General features: G+C 33.9%; 2 protein-coding genes across 5 annotated transcripts; one reads left to right on the top strand and one right to left on the bottom strand.

Moving 5' to 3' along the window:
- LOC136202393 (NAD(P)H-quinone oxidoreductase subunit U, chloroplastic) lies at positions 1-5,626 on the top strand. The gene is made up of 5 exons (XM_065992978.1): positions 1-313; positions 400-461; positions 540-629; positions 726-866; positions 5,416-5,626. Exons 1-5 carry the CDS (start codon positions 49-51, stop codon positions 5,515-5,517), a joined length of 660 nt encoding a protein of 219 aa, XP_065849050.1. The 5' UTR covers positions 1-48; the 3' UTR covers positions 5,518-5,626.
- LOC136202390 (E3 ubiquitin ligase PQT3-like) lies at positions 894-24,197 on the bottom strand. 4 transcript variants are annotated; one of them, XR_010674430.1, is made up of 17 exons: positions 23,798-24,197; positions 23,278-23,362; positions 23,062-23,131; positions 21,651-21,787; positions 21,423-21,493; positions 21,269-21,341; positions 21,044-21,174; positions 20,491-20,658; positions 20,125-20,391; positions 19,818-19,862; positions 19,674-19,714; positions 19,449-19,539; positions 18,901-19,087; positions 18,679-18,792; positions 17,576-18,366; positions 17,171-17,277; positions 894-1,654 (listed from the first exon to the last, which is right to left on the bottom strand). XR_010674430.1 is itself a non-coding variant. In XM_065992975.1 (16 exons), the coding sequence occupies exons 1-15, from the start codon at positions 23,964-23,966 to the stop codon at positions 17,601-17,603; spliced, it is 2,412 nt and encodes an 803-aa protein (XP_065849047.1). In that variant the 5' UTR covers positions 23,967-24,197; the 3' UTR covers positions 16,288-17,277; positions 17,576-17,600. The 4 variants fall into 4 exon arrangements, 3 of the variants coding, with proteins under 3 accessions (XP_065849047.1, XP_065849045.1, XP_065849046.1); XM_065992975.1 differs by lacking the exon at positions 894-1,654 and having other exon boundaries at positions 16,288-17,277; positions 19,818-19,859; XM_065992973.1 differs by lacking the exon at positions 894-1,654 and having other exon boundaries at positions 16,289-17,277.
- Between the last annotated feature and the right edge of the window lie 1,004 nt (positions 24,198-25,201).

Raw genomic sequence — 25,201 nt, 5'->3', positions numbered from 1 at the left:
TTGCCTTATCTTCCTTGATGCTAAGCTAAGAAGCGATACAGAGAAGCTATGGCTATGGCGATGTCATCTACAGGAGCAACATTTTACATTTCGCAACAAAACTTTCCCCTCGGAACGTCGAAGAAGTTTAATTCCAACACTTGTGCAGCAACAAGACCACGGAGATTCGTTCTCCTTAGAAGCTCAGGAGACGGATCAGCGGATACAGCAGCTACAGAAGTTGAAGAAGAATCACAAACATACATCGAAGCACCAGGAGGAAGCCCGTCTCTGATTTCTGCCCTAAATGTAGAAAGGGCTCTGCGCGGCATTCGTAATTACTTTGAATCTGTAAATTTGTTCTGTGCATTTGAAGAAATATTATGCGCTTGTTCTGATAAATTATGGTTTAGAGTGCAGCTATTACAGATATAGATCATTACGGAAGGCTTGGGATTAAAAGAGGATGTTCATATGATCAGGTTCAATCAGTAGCTGAAATTGAAATTCTATGTGTTGTTGTTGCAGTGACAGTGATAACAATCTCTATGATGAAACAGGTTACAGTAGCGTACAGAAACAAGGTTGATGAATTGATGAATCAAGGATTAGATGAAGCAGAAGTTAGGGAGAAAATGGAATCCCTAAAAGTTGGTTTATGATCTGTTGTTTCTTTAATTAAAACGATGTTATAGGATATAGGATATAGGATATAGGATTAATAATTGTGTTTAATGATATTTCAGGAATCATACGCAGTATTATCATCACAAGAAGAGAGGAGAATGTATGATTGGAGCTTAGGCAGGAGTGAGAAGCCAGATAGATATGCTTGGCCGTATGAAAGTGATATATTAAATCGCACACCAGATACTCCTCCTTTTCAGGTTCTTTTTTTTTCTTCTTTTTAGTTTTATGTATTCAAACAAGATAGTGTCTAAGCAGTAAGCACTAGGAGGGGAAAAAGTTAGAATATTAGTGGACTAATGCACCCAAAGAATCAATCAAATCTTAAGAAATAAACCAGTGGATAGATGTCAAATAATAACAGTCCATTTCCAGACTATAAACCAAGCTTCCCATCCAAATTTCAATCTGCACAAGCATTAGCTTCACTATAAATATGTCGAGTTTGCATATTCCACTGTGGCTTAATAAACTCTTAGAAGTCAAACTGTGTTCTTATATTTTTAAAAATTTATATTTATTTCTCAATTTGCGTAGAGTAATCTATTATATAAATTCTATTATATAAATTATGCAGCGTAATGATTCTATTATATAAATTATGTGGCGGAACTAGAGATTTTGGAGAAAGTTAAAAAATAAATAGATAACATATTTCTGAAATATAGGAGACAATGTTAAGTACATAAAGCTAGAAATGTATTAATTCAACTCTTGGATAGCACAAATAAATAATATAAGGATGATTACAACCTTATGAACTAGTTTTTGAAGTATATACACCGCAAATGAATCTCAATCCTTATTTCCAGTTAGACTCAAAATCATGTAGAATACCCTAAAGTTGAGGTTTAAGAATAGAACACAAACAAACCCATACTCATACATCAAAAGCTATATACCAAGCTCAGAGTTTAGAGCTCCATGACAATTGATCTTGTACCATCCAACTTTAGGAAAATCCCACAATATCATCCCTTCGGTTCTTCTACAAAGTTGTGAAGAGTGTCCAAATTAACATGCATGTAAAATTCTCCAGAGTCAGAGATCAGCGGGGACGGAGATTTCTTTGATCTCTATTCCCACGTGGCACCCGTGTCAATTCTTAAAATAAAAATTATTTATGTAATTATATTAATATTATTATATATATATATATTTTATACACAAAATATTCTCATTCAGATTATTGCTGATTGATGTATTTTTTTGTATCAATATTTTCTAGATTATGTTTGTATAATTATATTATATAGAAATTTCTAAAATTTCACTCAAAAAATATTATCTAGAACATTAGAATTTAAGAAATATAGAATGAATTACTCTCTCCCTATTTTCGATGTAGCCCACAAGTCTAATTCGTTGTAGAAACAACATGGCCCAATACCATAAGGATATTTTCCATTTTTACTCAAATCCAATACATTAAGTCTCCTAACTTAAAAAGGCGAGTTATTGTGTTAGAAATTCAATTTATTTGTGTTGTACACACTTCAACCCCAAGGGACACTTGCATGTCGGGGTGTGTCAAAGATTAATATAAGATATATGATTGTGCCTTAACTATCAGTTTGAGCTTTTAGTTCAATTGGTTTCATGACATGGTATCAGAGCCTCTTGAATCAAACGGTCAAGGGTTCGAGTCTTGACAACCTCATTAATTTCCATGTATTAAAAACACATGGTGGGATGTACTTGTGTTGTACACGCTTGCATTTACGTGTGGGAGTCTCGGTATCAGAGCTTTATCGGTTTAAAAAATACCATTTTCTTTTCTTCTCTTTTCCCCGTAAAAAACATCCTCTCCAAATTCATCCAGTGTCTCGCAAACTATCTTTTCCACAATGAGTTCCAAATCTCCCTCAGGTCCTTCTTCGAATTTTGGACTCCATAATAACTCCTTCATGTCCCAAAACACATCTAGTCTTTCCCATAATATCTCAACCAAATTAAATTTCACACTTCTTGATCTGACATATTCAAGTGGAATTTATTTTGAATGGCTGTGAATACTTTGATCATTGGCATGGTTATATTCGCCCATATCCAACAATATGTTGCCTCAATTATTGGTTCGAAAACCGCCTGCGACATATGGAAGAAATTGCTAGCAACTTTTGCTCAGGGCTCTTGCCACAAAATATTCATCACCAATTACTCACTCTCAAACGTGATTCAGAAACTATCACTGCTTATATGCAACGAGTTAAGGCTCTCTTTGATCAACTTGTTGCGCTCGAGCATCTTATGGCACATGATGATTTCATTGATTGTTTATTGGTTGGTTTTGGATCGTCATATCAACCATTTGTTCGGGCTTTGGAGGCTCAATTGGCTCGTGGTGCTTTCTCTGATGCACCTATTACTGTTGCACCCACTGCCAAGTATACTAATAGAGGTGGAGCTGGTCCTTTTTGTGGTCGAGGAAGAGGACAATAGACTAGGGGGTCGTCCTAGTTATACCACCACACACCAGCCCCGATTTCCCTCACAAGGCGACTGGAGTCGCAACACATAATCTGGCTCTTATGATACTACGTCCCTAACCTGCTACAATTGGATTGAATTGTTGACTTTTTCTACAGGACTGAACTGAATTGTACCGTTGACTTAATTAGATATAATTCTGGAGATTTTCAAATTCCTAATATTACTGAGTAAATATGTTGGAGATTCTAGAACCGTACCGAATATCCGAAAAAAAGATCCAGAACCGGATTGAACTGTTGACTTTTTCGTTAGGACCGAACTGAATTGTACAATCGACTTTAGTAGATACAATTTTGGAGATTTTCAAATCCCTGAATTGTACTCCCCCCTACTCAGTAGTGTTGACCCCCGTGCTGTATGGTGACTCGAGCACAGTCATGGATTTTTAAACCCAAATTATTCATTGCGATACTCATGTCGGAACCATCGACTTATCTGCAAGCCTCTCAATCTGCTCATTGGCGACATGCTATGAATAATGAGTATTATGCACTGGTTACTGACGACACATAAACCTTGGGTTCCTTACCGCCTAGTGCTAATTTACTTGAATACCGTTAGGTCTTTTGTACCAAGACGACAACTGATGGAAAAAATGATCGGTATAAGGCTCATTTAGTTGCTAAAGGTTTTCATCAACGCCCCGATATTGATTTTTTAGAAACATTTAGCCCTGCCGTTAAACCAACCACCATTCGTCTTATTCTTGCTATGGCTGTCAATCATGGGTGGTTTGTTTCTCAACTTGACGTTTCTAGTGCTTTTCTCCATGGCGATTTACACGAAGACGTCTACATGGTTCAGCCTTCGGGGTTTGTCGATCCTGCTCGTCCTAATCTTGTATGCAAGTTGCGAAAATCACTATACGGTCTTAAACAATCTCCTCGCATGGTTCAGCCTTCGGGGTTTGTCGATCCATGTTAACTCAGTTGGGTTCCAAAACAGACAGTTCATTATACTTCTTCACTCAGGGGTGCGTCAAGGTTTACTGTCTTATATACGGTAATGATTTGCTGGTTATCGGGAACTGTTCAGCCCTTATGCATCGTCTAGTCATATTTCTCTAGGCCAATTTTACCATCCGTAGTATTGGTCAAGCACATTACTTTCTCGGTGTTGAACTTGAATGGGATAAAGTTGGTGTGTTTCTACATCAGAAAAAGTACTGTTTGTCTATCCTATCCAAAGCAAACATGGTGGACTCTAACCTTGTTTCAAGCCTTACAACTTTATCCGAGAAACTCAAATTACGCAATGTCGATGCCTTTTCTGATTCGTCTCTGTATCGTAGTATTGTTGGGAATTCATAGTACCTCACATTTACTCAACCTAATATATCCTTTGCGGTTAATAAAGTTTCTCAGTTCATGCATTCTCCCACTGTAACACATTGGAGTGCGGTTAAGCATATTTTACGTTACTTGAATGGTTCTTCATCACACGATTTATACAAGTGCAGAGGTCATGTTGGACATTTACATTGTTTTTCCGATGCTTATTGGTGCGGTTGTCAAGATAATCGCAAGTCAACCAACGATTATGCAATCTTTTTCGGTAATTCCTTAATATCATGGTCTTCTCGAAAACAGAAAACGGTTTCTTGTTCTTCTACTGAGGCTGAGTATCGGTCCATTGCTACAGCAACTTCTGAGCTCAGTTGGATACAAATGCTAATGCAAGAGATTGAGTTTTCGTTGCAGTCTCCCCCTGTGATAATACCAGTGTTGTATATCTCGCTGCTAATCCTGTGTTCCACAACTCAACTAAACATTTAGAAAACGATTTCTACTTTGTTCGAGATAAAGTACGACAGAAAACCTTGGTGGTACGCTACATTTTTATTATTGATCAGACCACTGATGTATTTACTAAGAATCTTGCTCAAAGTCGTTTTCAATTCTTACCTGACAAGCGTACTGTTTGATCTGGCCTAATACAGTTTGAGGGAAGGTGATAAGTATAATGTATGTAAATTGTAGTTAGAAAGGATTCTTATACCATGTGTTTAGAGAGTCTAGTCAATCGGAATCTTTGGAGGCTAAGGCCAAGAGTCCATGTTGGACTCAACTCTCAAATTATATATATATATATGTTTACTAATTCATTAATACAAAGAATATATTAGCCTCCACATTAACTAAATGAAATACATAACTTATATGTCTAATTTTAGATGGCTAATTTTGTTTTTCAATTTTATTTACGGTTGATAAATATATAATTGAAGAGAATATTGAAGATAAAGTTTTGTGGCAGGATCCGGAGAACGTAGGTCCAACAAGATTGGTGGGATACTTTTTCTTGGTATGGATTGTCTTCTCCTTCGTTTTATCCATCGCCATTAACCTTAATCCTTAAATCACATCCCAACAGTTTCATCACTTTTTTTCTTTTCTATATTCAAAATTTATGTTCATAGCAAAAAAAAAACAAAAAAAAAAAAACAAAAAAAAAAAAAAACAAATAATATGTAAAGCAAATTCCGGAGCTAGTTTACGTTCCTTTATTATTATTATTATTAGTACCCTTTATCAACTCCTTCGCCAATGAACGTTAATATAAAATTGCACGTGATTTTTTTTTTAATTTTCCTCAATAAATAGAATTAAATTTATTTTATTTTCCATTAGAACTAAATTTATGTTACATTTATTGAATTAAAACTATTTAATCTTATTTTTGAAAACAAACATCATAAGTTTTTCAATTTTTGTGGATTGAATATTTGATTTTTTCTTTTATAAAAAAAAAAATTAATCCACAAAAGATTTGGAGGATTAGTAAAAAACTTGGAAAGGTTAACAAAAAAATCTCTATAAAATAGAATTAAATATTTGTTAACTCTTCCTAACCCTTCATTTTCCAACCCCCTGTAACTTGATAGGTTGAGCTTAATCACACATAAGTTTGTTCGACATATACAAAACCAGCATCAAATGGACTAAAAACCTATTCGGTTCGCCATCGATTTTCACAATATCAAATATAACAACACGCCCAATTATGAGCAATGTCTTTAAGAGCATCTTTAAGAGACTCTTAATGCACTTTCTAAAAATAATATAAACAATTGACTCTTAATGATTTAATAGCGACTAAGATATATCATCTCCAACAATACTCTTTATATTCAATCTTTATTTATTATTTTATAATTAAAATTATTAATAATTGTTATATTTACTAATAGTGAAAGGAGAGAGACTTTTTAATAATAAATTATTAATAAAAAAATGAAGTTAGGAGACACTAAGAGATGGAGAGAGGCTCCTTAATAATAGAGATGATGTAGAGACTCTTAGTGATTTGAGGAGCCACTAATAGGCTGGTGTAGCTGATTTTTAGTTCTCCCTTCTCAAATTTTAACTAGTCAAACTAAAAAGCTCTTGTAGATGCTCTAAGAATGTCAAAACCATTCCCCCAAAAAAAAAAAGAATATCAAAATTTAACACATCATACTAAAATATAATATTTTATTTCCTCAATCTCTCACATCACTTTTGACAACTTTTGTTAAAAAATGTTCCAATAGAAAACAACTTTAAAATTTAAGACAATGGCCCATACAAATCATTACCTTATATATAATTTATTTTAAAAAAAGATAGATTAATAGTAATCACGTTTTTTATATTAAGAAAAAATTGACAACCTTACTACAAAATTTCAAGCAACCACTAGACAATTTTTAAAAGGGAAAATTACATAAAAATTCATCTTTTAAAAACTATTTACAACTATGTCATGTCATAGTTTTGGATGATACCAAACTAGTTAAAATCATTACTTTTAATATATTTAAGGATTAGAATTTATAAATTAGAAGTCTATAATATATTTTCTACGGTTTATGATTTATGAATTGGAGTCTATAATCTTTAAATTATGATGTAAAATCATAATATATAGAAAATAATGACATATTAAGAATTAAATTTGATGATATGATTTAATTGTAATTTTGTACTTAATTATGATATTCATGTAATTGACCCTTTTTAAAAGTTGCCAAAACAATTGACACACTGCACACTCTTCTAAAAGCACCCTCTATTGAAGATACTATTATAGACCTCATCATCCCTTGTTTCAGCCTCTTTTCAAACTTACCAGGCTTAAAGTACTATATGATCCTTGATCTATCCAGAATTTTATTATTTAGTCACCAATCTGTCACAATTGATGAAATTTCACCTAATTTTAATAGAGATTTGACCGAATGGTACCCTCTAACACGTTATAATATTTTGACATCTGAACTTGACACGTGATATTTCTTAAAAAATTGCCACATAATTTTTGTTATGTGGAAATAATTAATTAGATTAAGAAAAAGAAAAAATAAATTCTAAACTAAAATCTATTAATTTCAAGTATTACAATATCATTACGATTCCGTTAAGTTTTTATCTAAATTGGATAGAATTTCACCAATTGGGATAGATTATGACAAAATAATAAATCATGAATCAAATAACAAATTTCTAGATACATCAGGATCCGAATACTGCTTTAAGTCAATTCACCAAGCTACCACCTTTTATTATTTACAAGATTACCATCCTTTTTTTTTCCTTTTTAACCCTTTAACTTATGTTTAATTAATTTGTTTTTAAAGCTTTATCATAATTTCCATTCTTAAAGTTTATTGGGTATATATAGCCCATTTTAAATTGAATACATATTTCCAAATGGATGCTAAAATTCATCCCTTTATTATCTGTGAATTTTAACTCCTTCAAGTTTAGCTTAATAATCTGTTTCTTTATTGGTTTTTGGATTGTTGGGTTAAAACCTTCACAATTTCTTCTCTCAAGCTGATAAGGGCATCATCATTAGCAAGCAGATAAAAGCATGAGACAGGACTTACATGACGAGTCATTTGTTCAACACGCCGTGTGAGCCATTGAGAGAGAGAGAGAGAGAGGAGGGACTGAAGGGAATGAAGCCACACAACGTGTGAACAATTTCACACATCGTGTGAGTCCCCTCCAAACTCCTTGCCCATTTTTTTTTATAAATCCACATCGACGTGTCCCTTACCCCCACATACCACGTGTGATAAAAGAGTGGCAGCCTAAGAGAAATTTCGAACAACCTCACATGTCGAGTCAATGGCTCACACGTCAAATTCGCACAATCCAGCCACATGTTGTGTGGTTCAACTTCGGGACAAAGTAAGCTGTTGCCTGCGACAACACTGCCACCACCTATTTATTTGTTTTGCCATCCTTTAATTAATGTCTTTTCATTTGATTTATTTACTGTCTTGCCACTATATTTGTAAAATGAACTTTATCCCTATTGGTAGAAGAGGTAGTTAGGACTAAATGGAGGGGTATTTGGTCTTTTGCTACCTAGGGTTGGCTAGATATTTAGGTTCAAATATATTTTATTCAATCAGATATATTTTCCTCTTGAAAGTAAGCCTTTCAACCTTGATGTGATTCATTCTTTTTAGTTAAGTTAGAGAATAAGTTGTTTCTTTGTTGATTTGCAATCAAAATCAATGTTGTCGTCACAAATCTGTATCAATTAGTGGCCTGATCGTTTTTCTAACACGAGACTTCTTTGGCAATGGTCTAACCAAGGTTACCACAAAATATTATGGAGACATAAGATAAGAAGATAGAGAAGTTCAAAACCGAGATACAAGAGCAACTATGGGAACAACATCGGATGTTTACGAATGAATTGAGGAAAGTGAGAGCCTCGATGGATAAATTTCAAATAGAAGTGAGGAATGCATGTTCACAACCCGTGGGAGGTCATCAAAGGAGGAACGAGTAGATCATGGTTCCTCAACCCCAATGATAACCAACATCGCAATTATCACCTCCCCCAAGGAGGAATCAGGTGCTACCAAACCTGCATCAAAAGGGCTCAAGGGCTCATGAGATAAGAAGGCCAAACTTTATTGTTGTGCATAATGAAGATAATGATGAGTATGATGATGTGGGAAATATGGAACGTGATGGTTATAATGCTAATAGAAATGTAGAATTGGTTAAGCTAAATCCATACTTTGATGATGATTATACTAGGTGGCCACATCGGTAATTTTGATAGATACTATGCTTTCAAATTGAAAATCGATTTGCCTTCATTGGGCGTGAACTAGATACTGAAGGGTTCTTGGATTGGTTATTAGAAGTGGAACGATTTTTTGAGTACGTTGGTATTCTGAAAGAACAGAATGTTTGGTTAGTGGCTTACCGATTGAAAGTAAGGGGGTGTTTCGGTATAGTGGGACCAAGTGAGTGAGGAAAGAAGAGGTGGAATGGAGCCGATTCGATCTTGGCTTCGAATGAAAGCAATGCTTCAAGAGCGATTTCTACCGTTATACTATGAATAATACATCTATAGCTCATATTGGGGATGTTCTCAAGGCAATAAGAGCGTCCACGTGTATACTTCAGAATTCTTTAGACTTTCGGCAAGGACTAACTTGTCAGAAACCAAAAGTCAAAAGACTTCGAGGTACTTAGAAGGCTTGAGGTATAATATCCAATACCAGATAGGGACACAAATGGTGATCCGGGTGCAAGACGCACAAAATTTGGCATTTGAGGCAGAAGCTCTAAGGATGGCAACAAGTAGGGTACCCGCGGGTAGTGACAATCCCAAACCCGTACCCTTTTTATTTTTTAATTACCCGTACCATTCCCATTACCCTAACGGGTATATGTTTTGCATCCCATACTAGTCCCATTAAATTCACGAGTACCCGCGGGTACTCTTACCCGTTAAGAATCAATAAATAAAACAAAAAATATTACAAATTTAACAAAGTATAAATATAATAAATCATCCATCTAAAAATTGAACAAATTGAACCTTAATCAATAAAAATAAAGTAGCTTAATAGTATCACTTAAAGGTCGAAGAACAAAAGGTTGGTGTTCAAATTTTACATCTTACATCTAAAACATAACAATACTTTTTAATATATAAAAGGGTTATGACGGGGACTGGGTACCCTGGGGGGTCTTCCCATACCCGTCCCATTACCCTAACAGGTAATGGATTTGATCCCATACCAGTCCCATACCTTTTTATATAGGGCACGGGTAGTCCCATTAGGATCGGATAGTGCCGGGTACCCGCGAGTAGAGTACCCGTTGCCATCCCTAAGAAGCTCAATTGAATGTGAGGATCTGAGATAACTATTGGTCTAGAGGAGATGGTTTTCTATGGGACAAGATGTATCGAAGACGATTGATAAAAGGAAGCAAGTGGCGAGTTCTAGTGGGACGAAGGCTCCAATTGTGGGGATCAGACTGATAGGGGATGTGGGGCTTTTAGGGGAGCACTATCGCCTCCTAGGGGAAACAACCCTTATGCCAAATCAGCACCTTTTAAATGCTCCCGATGTAATGAGCCGAGTCATCACTCTAATAAATGTCCCAATAGGCGAAGTGCTAATGTGGTTGAGCAATATGAAGATAATTATGAAGATGATAATGAGGTATTTTATGAGCCGATACATGAAGAGGATGATGGAGAATTTGATGATGGTCATGTCGTGCATGTTGTGAGGAGGTTGTTGGTATCCAACTAGGTTGAAGAGGATAAATGTCATCAATTGTTCCGAAACTCGTTGATTGGTGCAAAGGAGAAGTGCAATGTGATTATTAATAGCGAAAGCCAAGATAACATTATAAGCAATGATGTCGTCTGGAAGTTCGGGTTGGTTGTAGAAGCCCATATATGTGGGGTGGATTAAAAGTGTGGGCAAGTTGAGAGTGAACCAAAGATGCAGAGTTTTGATTGCCATTGAGGACTACCAAGACGTGATTTATTATGATGTTGTAGACATGGATGCGTGTCATTTACTCATGGGGTGACTTTGGCAATTTGATCGGTATGCTACCTATGGCGGCAGAAGAAACACTTACCTGTTCATGAAGGATGGGGTACGCCAAAGAGTTTCCCTTCTCAAAACGATAACGCTTGAAGTAGATTGTTTTGATAATGTGAAAGAAGATTACAAGGAGGATCGGGATTTCAAAATTTTTTGGGAGGATTGCAAAAGTCAAATTGGTGAAGGAGAGTACCATATTCCAGATGTATCTTATGAAGGGTAACCAGTTGCGCTTGTCATGTACGTCCATCCGGGGGATGGACACTTCTGAGAAGACATATGAGGCGATGTGTTCCCGATATTTTTTGCCGAAGATAAGGAGGGATGTGACATACCTTGTGGAGCGGTGCTATGTGTGCCAAACCGCCAACATACATGCTACTAACTTGAGACTACACATGCCCTTACCCATGCTGGATATCATGTGGGAAGACTTATCCATGGATTTCATATTGGGTTTGTCAAGAACAAAAAAGGGCATGGACTCCATCTTTGTGGTTGTTGACTGGTTCTCCAAGATGACATACTTTATTCCATGCCGAAAAACCAACGACGCCACGACAATTGCAAAGTTGTTCTATCGAGAGATAGTGCATCTACGTTGGATACCAAAGATCATAGTGTAGATCGAGATACTAAATTTTTGAATCACATGGACATTGTGGACCTTATTTAAAACAACCTTGAAATTTAATACCACCGCTCACCACCAAACCAATGGGCAAACCCAAGTGGTCAACCGAACTTTAGGAAACATCTTAAGAAGCAAGTGTGAAGACAAGTCAAGAATATGGGACTTAGTGTTGGCTTAAGCCGAGTTTGCTTGCAATAGGTTCTTTCACTCGGGAAATGCTCTTAGTTCACTCTTTAAAAATAATACTATAAACAATTGGTTCTTAATTATTTAAGATCTTAAAATACTTATTTCTAACAATATTTCTTATACTCACTCCTTATTCATTTTTTTATCATTAAAATTATTCTATATTGTTATCTTTACCAGTAGTTAGAGAAAAGACGTCTATAATAAATTATTGATAAAAAATGAAATAAGGAGGAAAGACAACACTATCAATAACAAGAAGGAAATGAAGACTCTTAATGATTAGGAGAAACTAAAAAACTTTCGAAGTTAAATTTTACCATAAACTCTTTAAAATTTGACCTAAAAACCTAACAAAACAGTCTATTGGAATTGTTAAAAACACAAATGAAGAGCCTACTTTTTTACAAGAACCATTTTTTCTACATTTAGGAATAACTCGAGAGGAATCTTCCCCCCCAACTCTGTACTGAATCTTTCTGATTAATATTTTCCTCTCAGTTTCAAAAAAAAAAAAGGTTTAATTGGCCTTTATGGAATAAAAAATCTTATCATTTGCCTCCCGAGATATGTTTTCGCCTAATATATATGTTGCCCCATGTATTTGTCCCAAAACTTCAACTGATCCCTGAATTTCAAAAATTTCATATGATCTAATGTTCTTGTTTACTTGCACTCAATAACCTCTTATTTCTCAATAAAACTTGTTAGATGTAAAAAATGAAAGACATGTTCCACCATGTATCAAAGTGCTCACCAAATTGTCAAAATGAAAATACTAAATAAATAAATAATTAGGAACTTTAGAAAACTCACTAGTCAGTTGAAGTTTTTGGATATTGAATACAATTTAACAAAAATTAAAAGTTATTTACAATTGAATAAAAATAGAAAGTCATTTAAAACGGTAATTAAAGTTTTCAATAAGCACAAAGGGAATCCTATGTATTAAACCAAGAGGGGCGTTTAGTTCAAAAAGAAATAATTATTTTAAAATAATTAAAAATAAATACCAAAACCAAATAAAATGATAAAAGAAAAATATTTGTCAAAATTATTTTTCAGGATAAAAAATAAAAACAAATAAGTATAAGGATCAAAAGTGAGATTAGTCTAGGGATAAAAAATAAAAATAAATAAATATAAGGATCAAAAGAAAAATAACAAATATAAAAATTAGTCAAAAAAATATTTTTTGTGAATAAATAAATAATATATAAGTATAATGATCAAAAGTGAAATTAATCCAATAATTAAAAAAATAAGAATAAATAAATATATGAACCAAAATAAAATAAAAAACAAAATAGAGACTAAAATAAAATTTTATAAGGAGAGTAGATATTTAAAATAGTGAAAAAGAGGAGAAAGGGAATGGAAAACCTTAAAGGGGTGGGGAGAGTGAGATTAGAAGAGTTAGGGGTAAACCTAAAACTAAAAGAAGGTAAAAAGAATGATTAAATTAATTAAACAAACAAAAGGAATGAAACCTCATCATTCCCTTACCCTTTCCTAAAACCCTTCAAACAAACTACCCTAAGTGTTTTTCTCAAACAATTCACATATCATAGCATCAACAAATAATAGTCTACACTTTTATTTAATTATGTTGTTTTTGGTAACAATATACGTTCTTTTATTTTGATAAGAGTTTTTAAGCTGATATATTATGAAAAAAAGTAAAGCTCAAAGGTTAATTAGATCTTTAATCTATATCTTTAAAATCAATTAAGACCTAACATTTGATTACATTTTCAATCTGTTTTAATTGACAGTCAATTAAGATCTAAAATCATTTGATTAGATCCTCAATCTATGTATTGAAAGTAAATTAAGTTAAATTTAAGTTTTTTATTATTTTTAATAAAAATTCGATCAACAGTTTTTGATATTTTAGATTCTGATTAAGTTGTTCCATTTTAGTAAAAAACAAAAACTGAATCGAAATATTTTTTTTAATCAATATATAACTTTTTTTTTACAAAAATTGATAACTGAAATTCCAAATACCATAAAATACTAATTAAAATCCAAAACGTAAATAACTGAACCGGTAGTCGAAATTAAAAATATCATAAAATTTTGCCCAAAACCAAACCAAAAATAAATATAAAAAACTAATCAAAACTTTATTTAAAAAAAGAGAGGAATTCAATTGGCAATTTCGCCATAGGTTTTATCTATATGCGACCGTCAATGCATGCCAACATACTATCATGGAAAGTCCCCTGTATATTAACCCCCACCAAAAAGTGATACTCACTATTGGCTATCTCAAACCCAAAGTCTCTGTTGGGTTCCACCCCTATAGAGACATTCATCTCTCTTTCTCTGAGGTCGAATTCCCAAACCCCCTAGTTAGCAATGGACCAGGGTAAATCGCTAAACTAGTGCCGATCAATAACCCATGGAGTGGCAAAGATCCAACACCAATGTAGTCTTTATCTTCAATAATATTCCTTATACCAACTCAATGTCGCTCACAATTAAGGGTATTGATGAGCCAAGATGATACCGCAAACTGTTCGAGCTCAAAAGGTCAAAGCCGGCTCGAGACATAAAACTAAGCCAACCTTTTTTAAATTCGACTCAAAAGCTTATGAGCAGGTTGGATTGGTTTATATATATATATAATTCAAAATAAAATAAACAATGAAAAAATTAATAATTATCTTAAATTAGCCTAAAAAAATAAAAAGATATTCAATTTATTTGTACCGAAAAAAGCACTCAAATTACTCTGGGCCCTAATTAAGTTTTTTTAGTTAAACTCTATATCAATTCTTTCCTAGATTTTTAATCTTTTACAAAAAATGTCGCAATTTCAAAATTTATTCAGTTTTATTCCTAGCTTTTTCACCTTTTATCAATTTTATTTTATATATTAAATTTGTTGTAAACTTAAAACTATTTAATTGTAGACTTTATGTTAAATTTGAATTTGTTGAGAAGTTTATTTCTTTGATCTTATAAATTTGTTGTCAATTGTATCTCACATTTGTTTCAAGTTTAAATTTAATGTTTTCTTTGTTATAAGATTGAAAATTAAATAATAAAATGTTAAATCATATACAATTAATAAATTAAAATAGAGTAGTTCGCAAGCTTTTTTTTTTTAATCGAGCCGTTCGCGAGCTTCTTTTTTTTAATCGAGCCTAAAATTATAGGCTCGTTGAGCTTCAAGCTCGAGCAGAGCCTAAAAATTCTAGGTTCGACGAGCTCAAGCCGAATTTCTTCGATATCAATTCAGCTCGTTAACACCCCTACCCACAACAACAGTTAATATATTTGACATACTACTCAGTGAAGCCTCCTCATAGCCTTGCCGATATTTGGAGCTATGTTTGCCTATGGGCCAACTCCTCCCCTTACACCCCGCAAAGATTCGACCCCAAAAAATATTTCCAATGGGACAGGAATTAGAAACTATAACGAAGCTGAAAGGGAAGACCTCCCCTTAGATTCTATAAATATTAATTATACATTTCTTTTTCTTTTTTCTCCGGAAAATAGAATGCAATGTGATCACAAATTATGAATACCTTCATAGTAGACTTAATAAATCAGGGAATCCCCAATACTTGGCCTCTAAACTTTAGAATTATCTTTGGGCCCGTGAACTTGTAAAGATGTTTCATTGACCTAGTGGCCCTTAAACATATTTAAAAGTCACTTATTAGTGTTTTAAAACTTACTTAAAGTGACACTCATTTTAAATTGTCTAATCTCTACTTCACTCTGCCATGTAGGACTACAGGATTAATCATGTCGATTTAAATAGATTTAGAAGACTAATGAATAAATTTAGAAGAGTAATGAAATATTTTCAAAGCTTAAAAGACCAATAGAATTATTTAGCAAAGTAGAGGGACCCTTGATGTATTAAGGCTTCAAATTGTTTTGGACAAAACATAACGAATGCTGAAGATACACAATGCTTTATGATAAAAGCTTCGAGACGTCTTTTTTTTTTTTTTTTTAAATGGAAAATCCTTAGAACCCTATTTTGCATGTTATACAAAATGTAAATAATTATAAAATCTCTGTGTATTTATTAAACTCACTAGGTCTTTAGATTTTACCTTAATCAACTCTTTAGTCCTTTTATTTATTTTTATATATGAAACAAAATTGCCCTAATTATACAAATAAAATAACTTATCTTCTAATTTTCAAATTTAATCAAAATCATTTTAATGAAGTTTGTACAATATATATACACTGAAATTCTTATATTTATGTATATTAGTTATAAAAAGAAAAATATATTTCTTATTCGCTTAAAAAATCACTTTTATAATTTTAAATTATCCTACTCCAATTTTAATAATTTTTACAATATTTATCATTCATTTTTTTAATAATAAATTGTACACTACTAAATTAAAATTTATAACTATATGAAAATTAATAAAACAATTAACTAATATTGGAGAGATTGTTATTACGAAGGAAAAAAATTATAAAATAGGAAAAATGAATATTTTATTATTAAAACACATAGCAAAGGGTAATTTTGGTATTTTAAATTTATTTAGTCTAATTTGACCATTCACTCAAATATAAGAACTAAAGAGTTGATGAAAATAAAAACTGAGGGACTATTAATCATTTCTAAAACCCCAGGGACTAACTAGTGTATTATGTAAAAACACAAGGATCTTATAACTATTTACCTTTGTAAGCAAAGCTTAAAATAAAGAAATAAAGAAATCGGACAAAAACAGATTCGAACGAAAACAAACTCAATCTCAATCTGACCAACGACCCTACCATGGTTAGGCTTCTCTGGGATGAGAAAACCCCGTGGGCCAAGACCTGCCCCAACAAGGAGGGGGTAAATCTTAACAATGCTAAGACCCGCCCCAGCAAGGAGGGGTAAATCTTAACAATCCTATTCACAAACCTATGTTACATGGAAACCAACACCGAAAAACAGGTTTTAATTCAAAAAATGTATAAATAATACAAATAGAATCAACGCAGAATGAATTAACCATGATATTGGTTAATGCGCAGATCTGTTTTTTAAAACAAATTTTATTTTAAGAAACGAGTTTCCAATTTTTTAAAATTATAGAAACGTTACCTGAAATATTTCCTACGAGTTTCAGGAAGATTTTTGGAACGGAAACGTTTCTGGAAAGTTTTCAAATCTTGGAAAGGCGTCAAATAGTTCACAAATTAACAAGACAGATGCCTAATGCACACTTGTGGACAGCAAAATGCGAGAAGAGGAGGGAAAAGGAAAGCAAAGCATGTTCAATAAATCAACTTTTTTTTTTTTTGTGCTTAAATTGGATTAGTAATTAATAGAAACATACCTTCAGAATCTTCAATAATCCCCGTAAAATGTTTAGGCATCCAAACCTAAAACTAAATAATCCTTGCTCAGGTTTAAACTTTTGCTGGCAAGTCTCCAATGCTTAAGCTAAAAAAACACGAGGAGGATTAGTCAGCACATATCAATAGAGAAAACATTATCCAGGAAGCTACTTCTAAAACCTGACTGAGCTAGAATCTGTATCAACAAAACCAATAGAAGGATCCAGATTAGATAAAAACAGACCGATCACCTAACAAGTATTCTTAACCCTACCCTCTTAGGAAAATAAAAACACAATAAGATATACAAGTAATAAATGGATACAAAATTACTAAAATATAAATTTTAAAGGGTACCAGATGGATCACCTAAGTTGAGATGTGCAACTTTCTATACAATTTACCTCAAAATTGAATCCTTTGACACTCTTATTGAAGTCTTTTTCGTTTATGGTAATAGTCATCTTCACCATCCTCGTCTGACCGACTGGCCATCTGCCACCTTTCATTACTTGGCTCATTATTCATTGACCTTGAATTGTGCCTGGAATGTCTTGATCCATTACTGGACTCTCTCTCTTTCCGTCGTGTTTTCCATTCGCTGGATATGCATGGTTCCAAACCTGATTCTGACAGTCTCTTCTGTTTATTCTTCCCCCTTTTGGAATCAGACAGAACTCTCTTTGTTTTATCATCTTTTGCTCTAGCACTGTCATGGTAACTATGAATAGAATCACCATCACCTCGGTTTCTTTTATCATCTTTTGCTCCAGTACTTTCATGGCTGTTCTGTTTATGCTTCTCCCTTTTGGCATCAGACACGACTCGCTTTATTTTATCATCTTTTGCTCTAGTACTTTCATGGTAACTACGAATAGAATCACCACCCCTTCGCTTCCTTCCACCGTCATGAATCTTTGAATTCCTATGGTGATGCTTATGCTTCTCGTCACTGTGCCAGTTGGAGTTACATGGCATATCTTCTACTTCAGAACTTGACCTTTCTGGCTCATCGTGAAAATAACTACAGTGGCGTTCCCCATGCGGCCTTTCAGTAGAGCTGTTCCTGGAGTGGCTTAAACCATCATCCCTATCTCGAGGTGCTTTGGGGTCATGTGACCTTTTTGATTCGCTATAGTAATGCCTCTTTTTGATATTGTTGTCGTCGTCATCATCATCATCAAAAGATTGTTGCCTGGCGAGCAAGAAGGTTACTTTTACATGTCAGTATCCTTGGTACAAAAGTTTCAAAGAGGGAAAAGATATACAGCAAAAGCATCAAAATATAAACTTCGATAATCTGAGTTCCAAACACCATTCACAAAACTACCTGAACTTTTTTCAACAAGAAAACCCCTACATTCAACTCCGGAAGAACACAGAATTTCAGAATATTAAAAAGAGGACAAGTATGTAATGGGTGCACAACAATGATATATCATGGGAGCAAAATTTGCAAGTGTCATCAGTTCATTCAATTTGTTGCTTCTTATTACTGATCAATTACCTCTTTGAACTATTATTTGAGATCTTTTGTCTCTTCTCATGGCCCTGAAGCTCTTGATGCCACTCTGCACAGGGCACTACTGAGGATGCCACACCTCCCATCATTGGGAAACCACTGCAAAATAAAGTGCAGTTTATTGCAAAACATAAAATGCTGATGCTTTGATATTTAGAGATGTGCAACATTTAAAAGGAAGTGGGTAGCAACATAAATTTAAGATACCCGTAGAAAGGCATGCTGCTGAATATAGAAGGCATATAAGACTGAACAGCAAAAGTTGTAGGTGGAACCATGGTTGCATTGAAGGGATTGCCATATGGATTTGGAAACGGACTCATCTGAGGGAAAGGAGACCTGTTCCAGTATGGTGATAAGTAACCAGGCACATCTCCTGGAAACATAGCACTTCCTGAAATCCATAAAGAAGGCAGACAACAGACATGAGCCTTTCATTGATATCATTACACTATATCCTTAAAATGTTTGTGATTCAAATTATTCGTAGCAATTTTAAATTCTTCAAGGTGAAAAAGTACTTAATAGGGCATATGCAAATAGTGTAACTTCTGAGAACAACTTAATGTGGAAGTGTGAGGAGTTTCTCAAATGAAGAAAGTGATTTTTCTTTTAACTGACACTAAGATCTCTACTTCTCAGCACCAGTTTATCAGCACTTGCAATATTTCTATACCAAACTTCAGTGTAAATATACATGTGCACAAAGTAAAATATTAAATTTTGGGGATAACTTTTTGCAGGAGCATATTTACCTGTGTGAAGCATAGGATATGAACTTGACGCAGCTGGGCAATCCCTTATAAAATGATCTGGAGATCCACACAAGTAACATGTACGATCTCCCTAATTTCAACAAGACACATAAGATTCAGGTTTTCATATAATAATAAGTATTAAGCACAGATTGTTCAAAAAAAAAAAAGTATTAAGCACAGCAATCAGCATAAGAATAAATCAACATAGACAAAGGTTATAACCTTTCTCTGCCTTCCTGTATCCACGAAACTTCTGTTGGCACCTAACAAATTCATTTGGCGTTTTCAAAATGACACAGGGAAAAAGTGAGCTTTTGTTTATTGAAAGGGGAAGAAAAAGTTTAACTGTATAAAAGAAAAATAAACCTGCAGAATGTATCCATGGCGCCTTCTTCTTTATAGTGGACTCTACTGCATAGGAATAATAGAAGCACGGAAAGATAAGAAATTAAGAAATACAACGGCACAGGGATAGCCAGTAGAGTCAACAGCCAATAGAAAATACAGCAGAAAGCCTATTTGAAAATTTTAGTTTAGTAGCATCCAACAGTCAAGTGCGCTCCTCATAGAATGGGGGATGAGGATTCAAACTTGCAAACTACCCACCTTTTACAAATTTACAATGAACTCAGAAAAATCAGCATATGAAGAGTAAATTTCATACTAATCATACCTTCCTCGTGCATGGGCTGGTTTTCCCCTTGGAATTCAACAACCAAATTCTCAGGCCGCCTTTCGAATTCCGTTCGTGTGGAGGAATGCTTTTTACCATTATTTTGTTTTAACTTTTGGGAGAGAGATGAATTCACATTTATGGGCTTTACGATAATTTGATTGGAACCCCTCCCTGTAGTACAAGGAGAGTGAGACAACTCTTCATCTCTTTGCTGAATACTCGCAGCACATGACATTTCTTTCACTTGAATTCCTGATTCTCCATCTGTAACAAATGATCAAATAATTATCAATTCTTAACACAGTTTTCTTAAAATGGTGTTCCCAAATTGGGAGATTGATACACAATAACTAATCGTCCTACCTGGAGCATATCCAAAAGCTTTATCCGTACTTGTCATTAGGATTTGAGATTCAAGAAAATGTTCTATTGCTTGCCTAAGAGACACATTTGGTAGCAAATTTTCCTCTTTGAATTTGGTGGATAAGCACTTGGGACACCTTCCTTTCTCAGTAAGCACTAGACGAATGCCTGCATCCCATTCCCATTTTATATTTAGGGCTATATTGTAATGAACAGGTAGCAATTCTAGTTAAAGCCCGAAGAAACTTAGTAATATGTGCAGGCATTGAAATCGCAGAGTATAACTATTTTATTTGTTCTAAACAGTGACAAACAAATGACAAGTGAAAAGCAGGTAATGCAAAAATTGTACTGCTTGTTCTAACAGTGACAAACAAATAAGTGAAAAGCAGGTAATGCAAAATTGGTGTAATCATCATCTGTATGGGCTTGCATAAACCCAGTGCAAAACGAAAGTGGGAACAAAATATATTCAGAAAAAAAATGTAAGATTATTTTCATTCAAGTGTCCCACATTGCAAACATCAGCTTACTATCACAAGAAAGAACTTACACTTCTCGCAAAAACTATGCTGGCAGCAAGGAATCATCACAGCCTCCTTAAAACAAGTGTTACAGAGAGTGCATTTCAACTCAGCTGGCAAATCAATGCTTTGTATGGCTACTGTATTGGCAGTAACAACTCTAGATGTCCATTAAGCAAAAGCAATGGCTTATCAGATTTCTAGAGACTGAAAGGCAACAACAAGAAGATGGGAAAAGTTTAACCAATTCTTACCTCTCCGGTTTTACTAATTCTTCAACTCTAGGCTTTGAATTCATTTGAGATGTGTCCTTCTCACCATCAATACCTAAAGTAGCAAATACCGTCATGAGAAAAATCTGGATTCAATTTAACATATATATAAACACATTGCGTGTACCATACATACCTCTCGGAATAGCTTCACTAAGTTCACTTGCTTCTGCTTTCTCATATCCTACCACAGGCATCTCAAGGAATCTGAATAAAAGGGAAAAAAATTCAACAAAGTAAAACACCACATTGTAATTAAAACAAAAGAATAAGCATGCACGACTGAAACAAAATGCATCTGGACAACAATAAACCATATAATCCAAAATAATAACGTTAAGGAACATGGAGAAGAGTGTAATACCTTGCAATTTCCTCGTCAGACTTACTGTTGGTAAAGTACAATTTCTTATCCCCATCAAGATCAGAACCAGATATACTTGCCCCGAAAATAGGGCACAAATCAACCCCAAAATCATCAAAGTTGTCATTTTCTACATTCTGTAAAAAAAAAAAATTACAACTCTAAGGGTTACATATGATTCGAGTTGCAAAAGTCTAGAGTCACAACTTTCCATTGGACTTCCCAAAAATGGACAAAAGAATACCGAGCAGTCAGGCTTACAGAGAACAGAACCATAAGCATAATACAAAGTAGAAATTTGTCTATGCATCATTTTCCACTGTAAATAGTACAAGGTAGAAGTTACAGTATTACATGCTAAAAATGTATTATTCCTGTTGCGCAAGTCCAGGGTCGTAACATCCATTGACTTCCAAAAATGGAAAGCAATACATCAAATGAGCACTCATGCATACAGAAAACAGAACCAGAAACATTGTACGAGAAAGAAGTTACTATTAATAGTGTTGTATGAGTCCAGATAATGATGACCCAATCCCCAAATGGATAAACGAAAACAAACAAGTACTCAGGCTTACAGAGAACATAAGCAGAAACATAGTTCAATTCAAGGTAGAAGTAGTATGATTCATTTTCGATTCTAAATAGTACAAGACAGAAATTACTGTATCACATGTTAATAACATATTTATGTCCACAATTTAGGGGTCCAAATGTTCCATTGAGTCATTGATTTCCTACAAATGGATAAAAGAAAATTAAAAAAGTAGCTAGGTACTCTACTCAGGAATACAGAGAGCAAAACAAGACATAGTACAAGGAAGAAGTTGCTATATAAGTTGACATTTTGCTTATATAAGCTTAAGAGAGTTCAAAACATCCACGCTCGAGACTATCTCCCATGAATTTAAGATATATTCAAACAAAGGACTTTGTGATATAACAAAGGAACACAACATAACAAACAACTTTAAAATTGGAAAACGAACTCAAAAACTGCCAAATGTACATTATCATGCCAGTGATCCCATAAAATAGCAGCAACCATAAGGTCTCCTTTTCTCTCCCTTGCAGCCTTGCTACGAGTACAAATGAGTGAACATTCAAAATAAACAGGTCTACATGGATAAGAATATAAGATGTTCATTTTATCAAGCGACTTTTAATGTGTCTGTATCCATTTCGAGTACTTGGATAACTCCTTATTTGTGGCCTCAAGCTGCTACAATGTTTGCTCATTAGAGAATAATTTAATCTTCCAAAGGGTCATTTGTATGTCTTTCACGAAATTGGTTCTTTATTAGTAAGGCTCATAAACATAGTTCCATAATTATGTCAAGCATTAAGAAAAAAAATGGCTTTGCCCAATTGATATACATATAAATAATAAGTAATAACACCATCTACATACCATTGGAGTAGAGGTCTCAACCACATTTGTGTCTTTAGTTCTAACATTATCAACAGGAAAACCTCGAACCCTGCAAGATAGCAACATCATAAGAGAGCACAAAACAAATCTTACCATGAGCTAATAGTTTTTCTGTCAACAAATTAAACCCAATTATATATATATATATATATATATATATATATATATATATATATATATAAGTAATTAACTTACATATCCGAATGCACTGATCCTGAAGGGACCCTCTTGATAATCACACTTGAGCCGCTTGGAATTTGAAAATTTTCCTCGAAATACTCTGCACAGAATCCACATATATATTACCAATACATTAACTATCAATAGTATCACACTAAAGAAAAACATAGATGAAACAATTTGATGTCCAATTATTTTCAGGAGAAAAAAATTCGTATAGCAATGTTCCGAATAACTTGCTTGACATCTAGGAATTTTACAGAATAAAAATGCACTGCACTGCCCCATGCTTGACAATTCTGTTCAGCTAAGGATCCGAGTAAAAAAATTACAAAAAATGGTGGATCTTGAATCAAGTTCAATGTGATATTTCAAATATTCGTGCATGAAAGTATCAGGTTAAATTCAGAATTGAACCAACTCTACGCCCCCATAATTAAAAGACGTCCTAATTCCACAACACTTCGTAGCGACAGAAAAAAAAACATGCCAATATACATCTCACAACAAGGACAGAAAGGAGTAAGAGGCAGACCTTGACCAGTTTTGGCATCACAAAGAACGAGATCAAAATCTTGGCAAATATTTAGGTTCTTGTTAAGAACAATTTTGGATTTGAGATCGCGAACTGAAATTGAAGAACGACCTTCGATGTCGACAGAGTCAAAGCAAAGAGAGCTCCTGAATCTGAAATGGATAGCCATAGGCAAGTTTAAGCGGCGAGTCAATACATGAAACTCAGTTTGGGAAACAGGAAGAGAATTCTGTTGTTGCGTAGGAACTAAGAATTGGAAAGGCTTTTCGGCTTCTTTGTTTACGGGCGATAGATTTTGCAAATTCAACTACAGATCAACAGATTATGTACGGGTATTTTATTGAAGGGCATAAACTAACAAATTGAACTCAATATTTTCAGAGCTAATTTATGTTTTACTTTTTGAGGGTAGGTTAATGAATAAAAAAGGAAAAATTATAAAATTTGGTTAAATAAGAGGCTATTTATATATTTCGACCAATTATTCAATTCATTATTTATTTACATTATATATTTTTTTAAAATATCCTTCATATATATATAACAATTTAGATAAATTTGTTTTCTTCTTCTACAACACGAACTTTACGAACTCAACGTTTCATTTCCAACGCACCACTAAATCTCTGCATTTATTCTTCCAAAGTCTTTCAAATTGATTTCAATGATAAGAATTGGTAAGAAGGTATGTATCATATAATTAGGGTTTAGGGTTTATGCGATTTTGGATTTCAATGGCAAAGTCCCTCTTATCGTATATTACTTCTCCTGCGATTTTGGATTAGGGTTTATGCTTTTATGTGTTTTTTCATTAATTTATAGCTACATTTTGCGAAATGAAATTTAGAAATAGTTCAAAACGGTTGGATCGACTTCATTTTGTAGAAATTACTACTTCGTAAAGATGAATTTAATTCACAGATTTCGTAATCTGCGAAAGCAAATTCATATTCGTGAAAAAGTATTTTGTTTCACAAATTCTAAAGCATGAAGGAGGCATTTGAGGAGTTCCACAAGCAAAAGCAAAAGAAGAAGGTTGTTCCATATTAGCTAGTTGGAATAGCACAAACGTTTCAGTTATGTTCCATATATTTATTTGATTTACTTGATGTTAGATTTCAACAAAATGAAAGCTATTCTATGGGAGGATCACCATCGCGCGACTCATCATCGTGTAAGGGATGACGATCTGGAGAAAGGAATTCATGTATATTAAGGAACTCATCAGTAAGCTCATCATCAGGAGGGGAGGTAAAGGTTCACCTAGAACTAGAAATCTGCATCAAAATACCTTTCGTGAAGATCCCACGTAACTAAAGTCTGAAAATGGTTCAAACGATGATAGCCTATTTCTTCAGCATCTTACACTGCGGTAGTAGTCAGAAGGGCTGGATCCTCTATCAG

This window comes from Euphorbia lathyris, chromosome 8, assembly GCF_963576675.1.
Source record: "Euphorbia lathyris chromosome 8, ddEupLath1.1, whole genome shotgun sequence".
Classification (NCBI taxonomy): Eukaryota; Viridiplantae; Streptophyta; class Magnoliopsida; order Malpighiales; family Euphorbiaceae; genus Euphorbia; species Euphorbia lathyris.
Note: the sequence above shows the minus strand (reverse complement) of the source record. Positions and strands in the feature narration are given on the sequence as shown.

Coding starts and splice junctions, on each gene's coding strand:
- LOC136202390 (XM_065992973.1), bottom strand. CDS start 23,966: ATGGCTATCCATTTCAGATTCAGGAGCTCTCTTTGCTTTGACTCTGTC. Junction 21,342..21,422: donor TAGTGAAGCTATTCCGAGAG/GTATGTATGGTA, acceptor TTGCTACTTTAG/GTATTGATGGTGAGAAGGAC. Junction 18,367..18,678: donor TCAAATAATAGTTCAAAGAG/GTAATTGATCAG, acceptor CTTGCTCGCCAG/GCAACAATCTTTTGATGATG.
- LOC136202393 (XM_065992978.1), top strand. CDS start 49: ATGGCTATGGCGATGTCATCTACAGGAGCAACATTTTACATTTCGCAA. Junction 314..399: donor AAGGGCTCTGCGCGGCATTC/GTAATTACTTTG, acceptor TTTAGAGTGCAG/CTATTACAGATATAGATCAT. Junction 867..5,415: donor CAGATACTCCTCCTTTTCAG/GTTCTTTTTTTT, acceptor GTTTTGTGGCAG/GATCCGGAGAACGTAGGTCC.